Genomic DNA, 14,579 nt, shown 5'->3' on the forward strand with positions numbered 1-14,579 from the left:
CTAAAACATAGCGTCCCCAGCTCTTGATGTAGATCATGGCAAATTATTTTGTTTCCGATTTCCTGATAGAGTGCCATTCAGGTTTCTGGAGGATGCCTAAAAGTGACTATAACCACAGCTAAAATTCATTCCATTTAATTTTGAAGCTTGTGGTGCCCACCTATACCTCTACTGCTAATGGAGGCTGCCACCACCCCTGTTCTTATATTACTAGGACAGACAAGCTCTAGGATGCCAATGACACACACGCTTCTTCCATCAACTCACACCTGAATGGAACAGTGAAGCTCCATACATGTGTTCTAATGTGCTGCACTCACTCGTACCATACCATAACCTGCTGTGCAACCGAAATCCCTAGATTAGAAAATGGTAAAGCACAAAAACAAGTGGAAAACAAAAAGGCATAAAAAGAGCAACGTTCTCACCCACAAAGCATCAAAGGCTTCTGCCATACATATTAATTAGACCAACCATTACTGCAAAGATTTACATGTACTGAGAGTACCGAGCTGGATTCAGAAAAATGATGCATTTTATCTAGATCCGTTTAAGACATCTCTATGGATAAGTGGCATATCCACCAGTTGTACTCAATACAAATGGGTAAATACTCCCAAGAAAGCAAAACGGAGTAAAAACACGAACAAAAAATAAGAAACCGACCTGGGTGCCCGCCCCCCGTTTTCACCTACACAAGTGAGACGACCGCCTCCCCATGACCAGCCTATCTGGTGCCATTTTGTCCTGTTCTCAATCACACTTTCTTCCCCTTTTCGTTCTGCACCTACTGCACTGGCATGCAATGTCCCCCAAGGGTCCGCCATCTCCCCGGTATTAACATCTACAGTCAACCTTTGACTACGCTTATCTTCTCTCGTGGCTTCTGCTGTTATTCTTACAGCAATGATAACCTAATTCTTTGGTCTTGATCTCTATCCCTGAGACGGCAACGAGATTCAGGCCCTGCATTGAAGCCGTGGGAGTATGGATTCTTAACTGGTTTAAGGTAAATGGCCAAAATAACCGAGGTGCTGTCGGTGGGCCCACCTTCAGCAGCTGCTTTTTGGACCCCTTTATGGCCTCACTCTTTGGCCCAGTTTCTTTCCATTGTCCCGCTAATGAAGGGCTTGGGGGGTCAAGATATTGGCATCTGTGTGGAATCTCAAGTGAGTGCAGTTTGCCAGAGGGGTCATTTGCTACTTAAAACCCTGTGCAAGACCCTCCTGTTTCTGCCATCGTAGTTACAGGATCCCGTGGTGTCCTCCCAGGCTATGTATTCTATGGACGCTCTATTTCTGGCACAACCTGCCTATCTTATACGGAGGCTTCAAGTGTTGCAGAATTCCACAGTCAGAGGAATGTGATGGATCCTGCGGAGCCATCACTGAACCCCAGCCTAAAATATCCCATAGGTCCAGGGAATGCAGACTCTACCGGAACCTAACACTGGGGGATGGGGGGGGGGTGATCATGATGGACGATCACAGGGGAGGATACGTCTGTCAAGGGACAGTGGTGACTCCTTTGGGAGCGACGCAGTAATCATCTTTTGAGTCCTGTTGTGTGGATGAGGGTCCTGTAAACCTCAAATATCCAATGGCATGCCATCATTGTAAAAGTCCCTCATGAGGAAACCCAAAACAACTTTCTGTGAAGAGTTACCTAGACAGAATAAGTTATATACTTTGGGAGTTCATGAATTAAATGCAATATCCTCTAATGGCCATGAATATTTTCAGTAGGAATCATATCCCTAATAAGTCACACATCCCTAATAAAATCTCCCAACAGTAATAATATTCAGTTCAACAATCAAACAGAAGTGAGTAGACCCACAAGACAAATCCATGATGGGCTACAAGATCCATAATGCCTGTGGTACTGGGACGAGGAAGAATGACCAGGAGTTAATGAAGATCAAAAAGGTGCCAATGAAGAAAATGTGTGGTCTAGTTTTAAGGCAAGGAAACTGAGCAGGGCATTTAAATCTGAAAGTGAACCACATTTGTGGAGAAGAGGTACATGTGGGAGGAAAGGAGCAGCAGAGGCAGAAGCAGTGCAGGAAGACTGAAGTGATTGAAGCTGCAGGTGAAACAAGCACTTTCCCACGCTGTGGCTTGTGGTCTGATCGCGTGAAAAGCAACAGATGTGCAGAGAGGCAAAGAAGCAGCCAAGGAAGTGCCTGCGAGGAAGACAGGAGAGCCGTGGTTGCTGAACGCTGAGCAGCAGAGGCTCCTGGTGAGAGAGAGACCCAGACAGCGAGAGAAACAAAGAGGTCCCAGAGAGACGGAGCAGGAGAACCGCTATGCCGTGCAGCACTTTGCGAGGACACGGAAACTGGAAACAGTAACCAGTGAGCCTCAGATGAGATGCAGGGCACCAGGGCACTTCATAGCGTTCTCTGCTCCCTTAATTAAGTCACAGGGAGCCAGAAAGCAAAGTGAAAGAAGGGTGAGGCAAGCATAATTAAATGAATGCCTGAGAAAATCCCTTGATTGGCGAAATATATAAAAGGGCGCAATTACCAATTTTTGAGGTGTCAACTTGGGGAAACCTGTAACCCGCACTGCCAGCAGTACAAACAGTATAACGAAGAGATAAAAGCGCAAAACATGCACAATTCTACTTTTCCGAGTCACCAGTTTGAGGAAATCTGTAACCCATATTGCCACTAATAAGGGATCAACTGTAGCAGTTGGAGTTTTCTTCCTGGCAGGAGTGAACCAGGAAAGGGACCAATTGTATTTAGTCCTGGCAGGCAATTCACCAGGAAAGAAAGTTACTTTGAAGAAATGTGGTTGTGATAAGAAGGTGTTGTGGAAAGACATTAACTTTATCATGCTGACAAAAAGTTGCATTAACAGAGGTTGTTGCTGTGCTATCCGGGCTAAAGCATTCAATTGAAAGAATATTTGTAATAAAGACATTGTGTGGTAGAAAGAAAATATTGCCTTTGTTAATGAACTTGTGTTTTGTGGAAGAGACATTTACTTTACCAAGGGGAAGGACACAGTGGACGGAGAAAACCTTTAGCATTGAACTAAACAGAACGAGATATGCGCCTATCTTCCCAGTCCTAACACCATCTGCATTGGCTTCCTGTGGCCAACCTATTCAGTTCAAAGCCCTTTGTACGATTCAATGTGCTTTTTATGGCACTGGTGCAGAATACCTGCAGACTAAATTCTGTCCCTACATTCCAGGTCGGGCTCTCTAAACTCTGGGGATGCTGGTCTTGTTCCCTCGATTTAAGACCACCCGTATCGTTGGCTGCTTTTTTTCTATAGTTGCTGGTCAGCTTCGTAATGCTCTCCCCTGTGCTTTACGGGCCACTGAGAATGATCTTTTCCGGTGGCTACTCAAAACCTATGTTCTCTAGCCTTTTCTTTTCAGCCTCCCCTGGCCTACTTTGCGCCAAAATACCTTTTTGGTGAACGTGCGCTCTATACATTATCTATGACCCAACGGGTCCACAGATCTGTCCAGATCAACGGTACCATTACTGCCACAGAAAGGTGGTCTACTCCTATTACTACCGGATATCACAAGGTAAACCTGTATACTTCAATGTGCATGAATAACCAGGTGCAAAGAACTGCTTGATACAAAAAGATTTTTATTTTTTAGGGGTAACACAATATTTGTACTTGCTTATAAAAACACTTATATTTGGAATAGCACTTACTTTTGTACTCCCTAAAAAATAAATGTTATTCTCCAACTTTAATATGCTGCGAGTAAACTACTCCCACTTCAAAATACTGCCCGGAGCATTGGTTTCACAACTTATGAACTGCTAGATGTGTTGAATATCTTAATAAATTACAAAATGGGGATGCCCGTTTTGATAAAAATGAATTTCGTTTACAAACACCACTGTACAATTCTAATATTAGTCAGCACAGTCTTGGAAACGAGCATTTAAACCGAGACTTGGAAAACAAAGTATTGAATTGTGGCAATGCTATTTGATCCAACACAATAGCCACGCCAACCCACCACCTCATCCACAAACAAAAAAGTAAGCACTAAGTTATATTCCATTTTGTTGTGGAAAAAGGCTTAAGATAGTAACACATGTACCAATAAATGCACACAACCAAGTTGTGTAAGTAAGATAAGAGCAGTCTTAAAAACTTTTTTTTTTTTTTTAAACAGTGCCTGACCAATGGCTTTTTGCCAGACTTCAAGTGAAACATAACATATTTAGACACTTGTAGGTTCTTATATTGAAACAGAAAAGGTTAGCGTTTTACTCAACTAACTAGTATCCTAAAGTTGTCACCAATTCTTCAAAACAGACCTTAAAGTATTGGGTGCCACGCTCTTTCACAATGGCACCCTGTTCCAGTTTCTCTTCTCCATTCATCTCCCAAGCTTCTTTTGCCTGTAAAAAAAACACACAATCAAAAGGCAAACTCATAATTGCATTCCAATGAAAGGAGAAGTGTTTAGGAAATACTGCAAAAGGCCAAATCGGAGTGGATAGTATTAACGACTTATTCAATAGACTATTCAAAATTTGAAGCGCCACAAAAGGATTTATTCTTTTTTAAACGGCTAAACAATTACAGCAAATTAAAAATGATTGATGTATGTGAGGGGTCAGTAATAGGAGGTTGACAACTGCTTGGGGTTTTCTCAAGAATACATTCTTTTATTAAGCAACACATTGTTCATTAAAAATTCTTGTTAATCCTACTCTACTAGGGAATTCCCTACCTGGTCTAGAGGCTAAGGGAATACTCCTAACAAACAAACGGGCGCTCATGCTAAACAACAAAACTTTCAAAGGAAATCAAACATCATAAAATGATAAATATTTAAGGCGTATTTGGATGACCTTCACCTGTCTTAGGTAAATCCCTTCCCCAGGGGTTTTTACAGTCGGTTCTCCAAATGCTCAAAGCAAAAGAAAAGTCTTGAACCAGTTTTTATGAGTTCCAAGTCAATGCAAAAAGTTCAAATAAAAATCCACTGGTAACAATTCTTCAGCTTTCAGTTGAAAATATCCCCTTCCAAGGTCAGCCAAGAAAATGGGACCAATGGTTATTCCTGGACATGATCTTCCCAAGATTAATAGCCACAGTTCAAAGATTAGGTCAACAACTTTACAATTGGTTAATACCTCTGCAGTACATTTGGTCTACTTGGTCTCACGGTAACAGTAGTAGGAGGGTGCGGGGGGTTGCCAAGAGCAAAGCAACAACCCAAGAAGCAGAATCCTGACAGTCTCCTTTGTGCCACAGTATACTACTACTTCAACCAACTTCAATGTAACATCCACTGATTGTTTATACACCACCACAGTCCAGGTACTTCTGCTTCGTCTACAATTTTGTAATACAAAAATGATTAGGCATATAAAGACAAGACTCTTCGACATCTAGGGGTAGGCAAGGCACTCTTCTTTCCTATACTCCAAGAAAAGGGCAGCCTCTTTGCCTCTTCTGTCTACCTTACCGCCACAAATCTAACCTGCCTCTGCTCCAAGACCATATTTCTCTCAGCTTCAGCATTACAGATCTTCTGCATAACGTTTACACGGGCCAGCTCCCTTTCCCAGCTTTGTTCACATCTTCTTGGTTCCAGCAACTACCCTGAATCTGTACTGCCACTCTTCCAGCTACAGGTAGTGATGCCACACTAGAACTCTGGCAACCTCAACACAGATTGATAGTTCTTAATAGGGCTGGTTTCACTATGGAAAGGGTTCTATTTTTAAAGAATAAGTGTTCAGAATATTACAAGGTTCATTCTTCCAAGGCAAAACAGTTTTAACTGTAAGCAACCTCTCTTTCAAGTAGATTTTCAACTTACAACGAAGCCAGTGATTGTATTCCTATTCAATCTTACATAGATGGTTTCAGACTATTAACAAAATACAATAGGCCACACGCGACCTTCCTTTGATGCTGCATTTCTTGTAAAACATTGTGAAAGTCAGCGTTGTTTTCAGAATGGTTCATTACAAGCGTTTCCCTTTAATCAAAGGCATGCGACCACTCCGGCAACAGCAAATCACTCGACAACGGAAACAGTCTTTTTTAATGCGAGCAATATTGCTCTCACTAACAGTGTGCTTGATACATTTCCATTGTTAAGTACTTACACACCGCCAAACAGTTTATACTCGCTTTAGAGCTTATACAAGTTACTTCTGAGCTGGTAACAGTTACCAGCAAGGCTTGTAAAGTGAACCTGAACGACAAACTTCACTCACCAGTTGCAGGCTGCTTCACTTTTCCGACTCCAACTGCTGCTGCTACTACTTCGGGCACTCTTGGGACGCACAACCTTCTGCAGCACGGTGGTCTCTGGTCCGGCCACGCCAGTTGCAAGTCTTTCACTCCTCAGTCCCTCAGCTTGCCTTCTGCCAAGGGCCTTAGGCTTCAGCACGGTCACAGACCTGCAATCACAGCTACTAGGAGCACAGGAGGAAAGCTCCACGCTCAGCAAGTCTTCCTCAGTGCAGCCACGGCAATGCAGGGTTTAAAACCACAGTACCCTCTCCTAACTTTCTGCTGTCTCTTCCAACTAGTGCTCCAGCTACTCCCTTCTCTCCTCTCCTGCTGCAGCCTTTTATCCCACACAAGTTTAGCAATTAACTTCATGTGTGAGACATTGGTTTCAATTGACAGACCTGTGCAAAGGCTATTAGGCTTAATTGCCTTCTTCAGCCCTCTTCTTCATCTCAGTCCCTATAACATTCTGGGACATGTAGTTCTACTTTAAATATCCTTATGGGTAGATTTAAATCCCTTAGTAATTGTAACAGAGGGGCTGTATGTTTTAACTGTGCTAGAGGAAGAGGATTTATAGAAGACATTTCAGCCTTTCCTTGTAGTGTACCTTTGGTAATGAGGGCATTTAATTTTAGGTACCAAAAAGATTCCTTCTTTTGGCATAATATGTTTTGGTGTTACCATCTTAGATTCCATAGGAGGTTTAGATATATTAAATATCAAAGTTACTGACTTCAGTGACTAGAGTACTCTTAGTCCATAGTCCCCTTTCCTCCATCCTTAACAAGAACATAGGGTGGAGCTGTGATAACCTGCCTCATATCTAGGACGAGGCAAACAGGTTCTTCAGAACTGCCAGACCAAACACTGCATCGTGCCTGGAGCTGGTGGTCCAGTGAGTAGTGCCTACAGAAGGTCAGAGTGGCCCAAGTAGCCGCCTTGCTAATGCGTTTCAGGGACCTGCTTCTTGGAATGTCGACGGCCGTGGCCTTGTCTGACCGCTTAAATCCCCCTCAGGAACTGGTCTGCCCATGGCTGTATAGGACTCTGAAATGGCATGAACCATCCAACGGGCGATGGAAGCCTGAGAGTTGGGGGAGCCCCCAAAAGTCACAAGGAATCTGATTTCGTGAAGGATATCGTCCTAGAGAGCTCAAACTTAAGGACCCTCTTGATTTCCAAGGAATGCAGGGCCTTCTCTGCCTCAGACTGCGGATTCGGGAAGAATACCAGCAGGCACATTTCTTGATTCAGATGAAAAGGAGAGACCACCTTGGTCAAGAAGTTTGGGTGAGCGCGCAAGATGACCTTGTCATTATGAAACGTGGTGAAGGGTTCGCACAAGGACAACGCCTGCAGCTCATTAACCCTGTGCAAAGGTGAGAGCCATCAGTAAAACAGTCTTTAGCGTCACCAAGCGGATGTCCAGAGGCCATTGGTTCGAAAGGCTTGCGCTGCAAAGCTACCAGAACCACATCGAGATCCCAGACCGGGTGCAGCCTGTGCACTGGCAGAAAGAGCATGGACAACCCCTTAAGGTGGGCTTTAACCCGCCGGATTGGATTTAGAAAAAAACATTCTCAGGGGAATTCTTTTAAGCCCCAATAGCTGTCAAATAAGTGTGGCAAGTATCGACCTGAACTTCAGAACAAGCCAGGTGTGCTGAAAAAGCCTGTAAATCAGCCAGGTGACAGGATCCAGGCCCTTTTCACATGACCAAAGGCAGAACCTAGTCCATTTAGTCTTATACTGGGACCAAGTCGAGTGCCTCCTGGCCTGCTGAATCATGGCCCAGTTGTCATCTGAATATTGAGCAGGTTGAAGCCTCAGCTGGTCAGGAACCTGGCTACCAGCGCCAGCTTGGCCAGGTCCGGAGGTTCAACTGCCCTGCTGCGTCAGGAATCCACTGCTGGAGATCAGATGGGACCCGGGAAGAACAGCTGTAGCAGATCCGAAAACCAGGGTCTCTACGGCCAGTGAGGGGTGGGAGGGGGGGTGGCTATCAGGATGAGGCTGCAACCCACCAAAGTCCAAAACTTGTGGGAAGCACTTGGAGCAAAAGGGTGGGGATAGCACCTGCGGCCATGTCAACAGATCTGGAAGGCATCTCCCAGAGACCCACGACCTGCCCATGAAGCAAACTAGACACTTGGAATTCAGAGGGGATGCAAACAAATCCAAGATTGCGAACCCACAGTGCTGGAACAGGGGCAATAATGAGTTGGTGTGCAACTCCCACTCAGTTGTTGAACCCCAAGCAGCTCAGCTGGTCCACCTCTACATAGCTGTCCCCACGGGAGGTGGACTGCTGAAATCCAAACTGTCAGGGCCCATTCCCGATCAATACCGCCTCCATGCAGAGGAAGGGAGATGGGGGTGGAGGGGTTGGAAGGCATGGGCGCAACGGGTGGTACCTGCTTGTTCAAGTAGAACATCGTATTCAAATTGTCCACCTTGGTCCGAACAGACTTGTCCCTGATGAGGGGCAAATAACGCCTTGAGGGCCAAGCCCACTGCCCTGAGCTCGAGCAGATTGATATGCAGGAGGGCTTCATTCCTGGACCACAACGCCATGAATCGCATAGACCTCTAGAGCAGCCTCCCAACCCGAAAGAGGAGACAGTCACCATCAGGGTAGACTCCAGTCGGGTGAAGGGGGTTCCTACTGAAACATTGGCATCCATCATCCACCAGCAAAGATCGGGCAGTAGGAGCAGTGGCATTGGGATCCTGTCTGACGGAGACCCTGTCTCCTGATCCCAATTGGCCGCCAAGCAGGAGCTGGAGGCGCCTCATCTTGAGGCAAGCGTGCTATACAGTTAGCACGCAGGAGGCCATCAGGCCCAGAATGCGCTGGAACCACCATGCTGAGGTGGTAGAGTTGGCCAGAAAGTGCCCCACTGCCTTGTGGAGGGACAAAAGCTCCTGTGTTCCAACGCACTCCTAGGAAGACCAGTTCCTGAGAGGGGCACAGCTGTGACTTCCTCTGGTTGAGGGAGAACCCCAGCTGATGAAGGATATCCACCAATCTATGGCAGGAGTGCACCACCCCTTCGGGTGACCCCACTCTCACCAGCCAGTCATCCAAGTAAGGGTACAGATGGTGGCCTTCCAAGCGGAGGCGGCCTGCTACTGCGTTCATCAACTTCTTGAAGACACGAGGGGCTAAATTCAGGCCCAAGGGCAGAACCCTATACTGAAAGTGGTACGACAATCATGAACCGCAGAAACTTCCGATGCAGCTGGTACATGGGAACATGCAGGTATGCATCTTTGAGGTCCAGGGAACACATTCAGTCCCCTGCACACAGAGACTCGGCTATGTGCGTGGGAGTAATCATCGTTCCAGCGGTAAAGAGATTTAGAAATGAAAGGTCCAGGACAATCCTCAGGCCAGCCTGGTTGTTCTTGGGTACGGCAAAAACCCTGGAATAGTAACCAGAGCCCCTGTTGACAAGAGGAACCGGTTCTAGAGCCTGCATCTCCAAGAGCGAAAGGACCTCCCATAAAAGAGTCGGGGACCCGATCTCACGAAGAAGAGAGGATGGTAGAGGAAGAGGACGACTGAAGCCGTTGACTTTGGACAGGATCCACAGGTTGCTGAAAAGACACTTTGCGGTGCCCTGGAACAGAGCCAAACGGTCCCTCAAAGGCAAGCTGTGTTACCAGACCTTGAAGTCACTGCTTCTTGGTGTCGGATGCAGAGGAAGGGGAGTGGAAAAAAACAGTGCAACGTCCTCTGCTGCTTCCTCCTGTTGTCGCTGGGCGACCAGTCAGGCTTCCCAGTACCGCAGTCCCAGAAAGGGCGAGCTTAAACTCAGTCCTGCCCTGGGCATGAGGGAAAGATGTTGGTACTGGTTTTGTCAGGATGGCTGCCACTTTGCAGTCTGAGTGGAGGTTTTCTTGTTCGTCAACTTATCAGTTTAATTAAAAAGGTCCACGCCCTCAAAAGGCAGATCCAGGATCCAGTCCTGCAAGTCAGGTGAAAACTTTGTGGAGTGCATCCACGCCAGCCTGCTCATCTGGACCCCAAGGTACAGCCCTTTTCTGGCTGTGCCGATGTGGGAGATCGAAGACTACATTAGGTCCTGCGCAATGGCCCAGCCATTAGCCAGACTGGCCATGAAGGATGCTTGCTTGAACGAAGAGAGGTCAGCAGAAATTCCCCGAGCTCCTGCCAAAGCTTCTGGTTACCTACAACCAAGAGCGTCTGCGTTGGCTTGCCGCAGATGCAGTCCTGAGATGGAACAGCGATTTCCCAAAGACTCGAGTACTTGTCCTCCTTGAAGAGACAACTGGAGAAGGCTGCCCTGTAGGAAGACAACTAAGACTATGGTTTAGAATAAAAGAATGCTGCAGCCACCACTGAAGAACGAGGCTGCGGGTGGGAAGCAGCTGGGTCCCCGTCCGTCAGCCTAAACGTGCTGTCCACACTCCAATTTCTTTTTCATCTGGGCTTTGGCCCAGAGCTTCTCCCAGACCTTTCGGGCCACCTGCAGAACATTCTTCTGTAGAGGAATATCAGACCAGATTGTGGTGCATTTCCCCAAGAACTCTGCTAGCACCCCTAGACTCCTGAGTGCTTCCTCAGGCAGAGGAATCCCCCCCCCCGCCCCCAGATCTCTGCCAGGACCTGAAGGCAGTCATGAAAGGCCTTAAAGGATGTTGAGGGTTCATCGTCCTCAGTGTTCATGCCCCCCCCCCCCTTTTCACATACCGAGGGGAATCCAAGCCCTGGGACACAGGTTCCGCCGGTAGCAGGCTCCCACCCTCCAGGTCCGGAGCGGCAGACCGGTCTGACGGCTGTTGATGGGAAAGCGTTGGTGGTTGTGGTGGAGGGGTCCGAAAACCCAGTAGGGTCTGCATCGGGGGAGGGAGTGGCACTGGGACCGGCATCCCTGGACGAACGGGAGGATTACCCAGAGGAGGGGGCTGGGACAGTGCCACCTGCAGTATGATCTTCACCATGTCCTTCAGGAGCCCCTTCATCTGAGGGGAATGCATAAGTAAGAGGAAGCACTCCAAGAATCTGTTTTCGCAAGCCGGCTGTTCCCTAGGGGCCCGGTTCTCCAAGGCGCTGGGCCTCCGCTGCTGGTCAAAGCGCCAAGGAGCCTGGTGCATGTTGCCCCAAGGCTGTGATGGGTAGATGTATCCCTGAAAGGAACATAAGCCTGCACCATCCAATCTACTGCCGCTTGCAGAGGGAAAGGGACCGGGATCATCTTGCAAAGCTCATTCGATATGCAAAAGCAATGCCGGGCCCTCAGCCGGATCCAAGATGTCCGTCAGCCTGGCAGGCTACACCACATGCCTCTCCACCATTTTAAAGCCTTGTGCCAAGCCCTGGTTGTGAGGGCGCGGAGAGGCCTCAGACACAGGAGGATACCGATTGGGTGTTGCACAAAGCCCCCACTCATGACCTCCTAGCGATATATGGTAGACTGGATGCCCGCTGCATCTGTGCCAATCGCCGTGCTGGATCATGCTGAGGATGGACTCTGAGGTGGCACTCGACAATCCCCCCCCCCCCCCCCGGGGGGTAGAAGAAGAGGACTGCGGTCGTCCCGAGAACAGCCTGGTAAGGCCCCTGAGCCCCTTAGCTTGGGAGCCGGGACGGCCTTAGGACTGTCCCCACAATGCTTGGAAGAGCCCCCGGTCCCCTCTGCTTGAGAGTCGGTAGCCTTAGTCTTGCCAGAACCTGAATTCGAGGAACCCCGATCTGTGGGAACCCCACGGAACAAGTTGCCACTCTGTGGAGCCGTGCTGAATAGAGGGCCTACCATGTCTTGATGAGAGGTCCTGGAGACTAAGTCCTTAAGTTGGGGCAGAGAAGTGTGGAAGATCTCCCTCCACTGCAACAGATTCTTCAATGCCCCGTGACAGAGTGCTGCAAGCCGACCATGTGTCCCAGCAGTGATTGGGCCCCAAAGACACAAGACAGCGTGCATGGGGGTCCGAGGTCAGGAACGAGCAGTCACATGAGGCACATCTTATGAATCCTCCTGTGACCGTCGTGCAACAGGGAGGTGACAAAGCGGAAAGCTAAAAATCTCTGTGCTGGCTGCCAGGTCCGTCGCCGTCTGTGCGGAAAAAGGGACTGAGGTGAGGAGACACAGGGTGCAGGCTCGGCGGGGCATTGCTGCTCCCCTTACATGCTATACTAAACTTAATGGGGACGCTCACTTTTTTGCTGGCAAAAGTTCCAGTATCATTCCCATGTTGGGGGACACCCACAAGGATGGAGGAAAGGGACGGGACATACCAGTAGGACAGTAGGTCATAACCTCTTCTGGTCCCATGGTAAGAGTCTCGCTATTAGAGGCATAATACCGTATCTTGTCCCACGGAATCTCCTCACTTCACTGGGCCTTGTCTCCACCCGGGTGATCCTCCCACAGTGCACCACCCCCATGGTTCAGATCAGAAAAAGTCGGCCTTGCCATGGCCACAGGGGAGGAGACATTAGGCAGGATTTCTGTAAGGTATCTGCAGGATTAGTCACATGTAGCACTGAGTAAATCAGATAACAGTTCAAATCATTTTAATTTTATTGCAAGCAGTGCTCTGTTTAAGGGTTTTTTTTTATATTTTAAAAAGAGTGGTACTGCTAGAATTCACTCAGATCCTTTAAATGTAAACATGGAGACCAGCAACTATAGGAATTACTATGCTATCCCAAACCAATGGGCCACTCCATAAAGCAATACTTCTGCATTCCTGCCACTGGACAGTGTGTTTTAGAAGGTAAAAGTAACTCACTGAAGCGACTACTGTACTCATCGTTCTCTTGTCATACTTCTGACATCTTACAAAATGGGGCCAGGACCTTATGTTGCACATCAGCATTTAGATTAAACCAAGAAAAGCAGTGGGGTACGCAAGTGTCCCACGCGCATGTTTCCCACCCCGTCATTCACTCCTTTGAGCCTCTAATGAAGCTAAGCTTAGTTGTGGGGACAGAGAAGGAGAGTATGAACAAAGAGTACAGTAGTCACTACAGTAACTGCTACCTACACCATCATCATCATCCCATCTCCTTTGCGCCACACCCACGGGAGATTACAAATCACTGTACCCTAAACGGTGGAGGGAATTCCTTAATGTCCTAAAACATTCTGCCGGGCCGTTTGAACAAAGCGAGCATCAAATCTAGAGCAGACATCCATGGTGTAATGCTTGAAAAAAAAGCAGGCAGAGGAGACCAAGTGGCTGCCTTGCACCTGTCAGAGGCGCACATGTTCGTGGCGGACAGGGTCTTTGGAAGGCCACTGAAGCAGCTATATTGAGAACAATAAGGCTGTGAACACCTTTAGGAGGACCACCATACCCGAGATTGCAGCGCTCCAAGATTCAGGCCATAGCGGATATAGTACACTGGGGAAAGTCCCCTAGAGGGGACCAAGATGTTCATAAGACCTGGAAAGATTTCATTCACCAAGTCACATTTTAACGCTTTAGCCACTTCCAGACTGAAACATGCCTTCGCCCTCTGAGGAGGGTCCGGAACACTTGGAAGGGATGTCAAGATATTTCACTCATTCTGCCCCGCAGGATATAGAGGAGTAGAAAGCCACGCACCACTTCATCCTGTACATACATTATAAAGACTAGAGGGGAGGTTTATCTGTAATACTTCCCACTAGGGTTGGGGTAGAGATGAGGCACCCCCTGTCAAGGCTCTCACGTAGCAATGTGTGATCAGTCAAGGCTGGTAGTCACAAGGAGGTGATGCAGGCTGGTTCTTAGGTACAGTGAATCCCCAAGCCCCCACAAAAGAATTTCTACAAACTATGTTATGTACCAACACAGTTCTTTTATTAAAGAAGAATAGGTTTAGGTGGATATATACAAATAAATCAGACTCACTTTGTACTTTGGAATCTCTACCCCCACAGTTAACACAATATATACAGCACTATGGGGGTACCACAGTTATTCTTTGCTTCAATAATAATTCACCAACAGGTTATTGTCATAAAATGCACCAAAATGACTAAGCACTGTTTAACCTCGGAATACAAATGTAGAAATGTAGGCAATTAGTGTAGGGTACCGGAAGAATGTTTTTTAGTGTCAAAATGCAACACTGTCCCCCATCTGGGTAACCTGCAAATAAAGTTACGTTACTTTGCTTATATCTTAATGCAGCGTCCATATGTTTCATTGTCTGTTTTTATCTCTACAGGTTCCACCAACCTTGGGAAGCAACAGGGGAGCCGGACTTGGGACAAATCCTTGACCCATTGGTGGACCCTATGGGTGGAAGTCCCGCTTCCACGTCACAGCGCCTTGGAAGGTGAAGTGTTGGAGTCTGAGCTTTAGGCGACTATG

The 14,579-nt window shown here is 47.5% G+C and overlaps 1 protein-coding gene across 1 annotated transcript in view; it reads right to left on the reverse strand.

Annotated features, from left to right (window-relative positions):
- Positions 1–14,579, reverse strand: part of FKBP4 (FKBP prolyl isomerase 4) — a 770,108-nt gene that overhangs the window by 341,492 nt on the left and 414,037 nt on the right. The window contains exon 7 of the mRNA XM_069628122.1: positions 4,307–4,390. Within this exon, the coding sequence (XP_069484223.1) occupies positions 4,307–4,390 (84 nt within the window). The remainder of the gene's footprint in view (positions 1–4,306; positions 4,391–14,579) is intronic.

Source organism: Ambystoma mexicanum, chromosome 12 (assembly GCF_040938575.1).
Source record: "Ambystoma mexicanum isolate Mex_15411 chromosome 12, UKY_AmexF1_1, whole genome shotgun sequence".
Lineage (NCBI taxonomy): Eukaryota > Metazoa > Chordata > Amphibia > Caudata > Ambystomatidae > Ambystoma > Ambystoma mexicanum.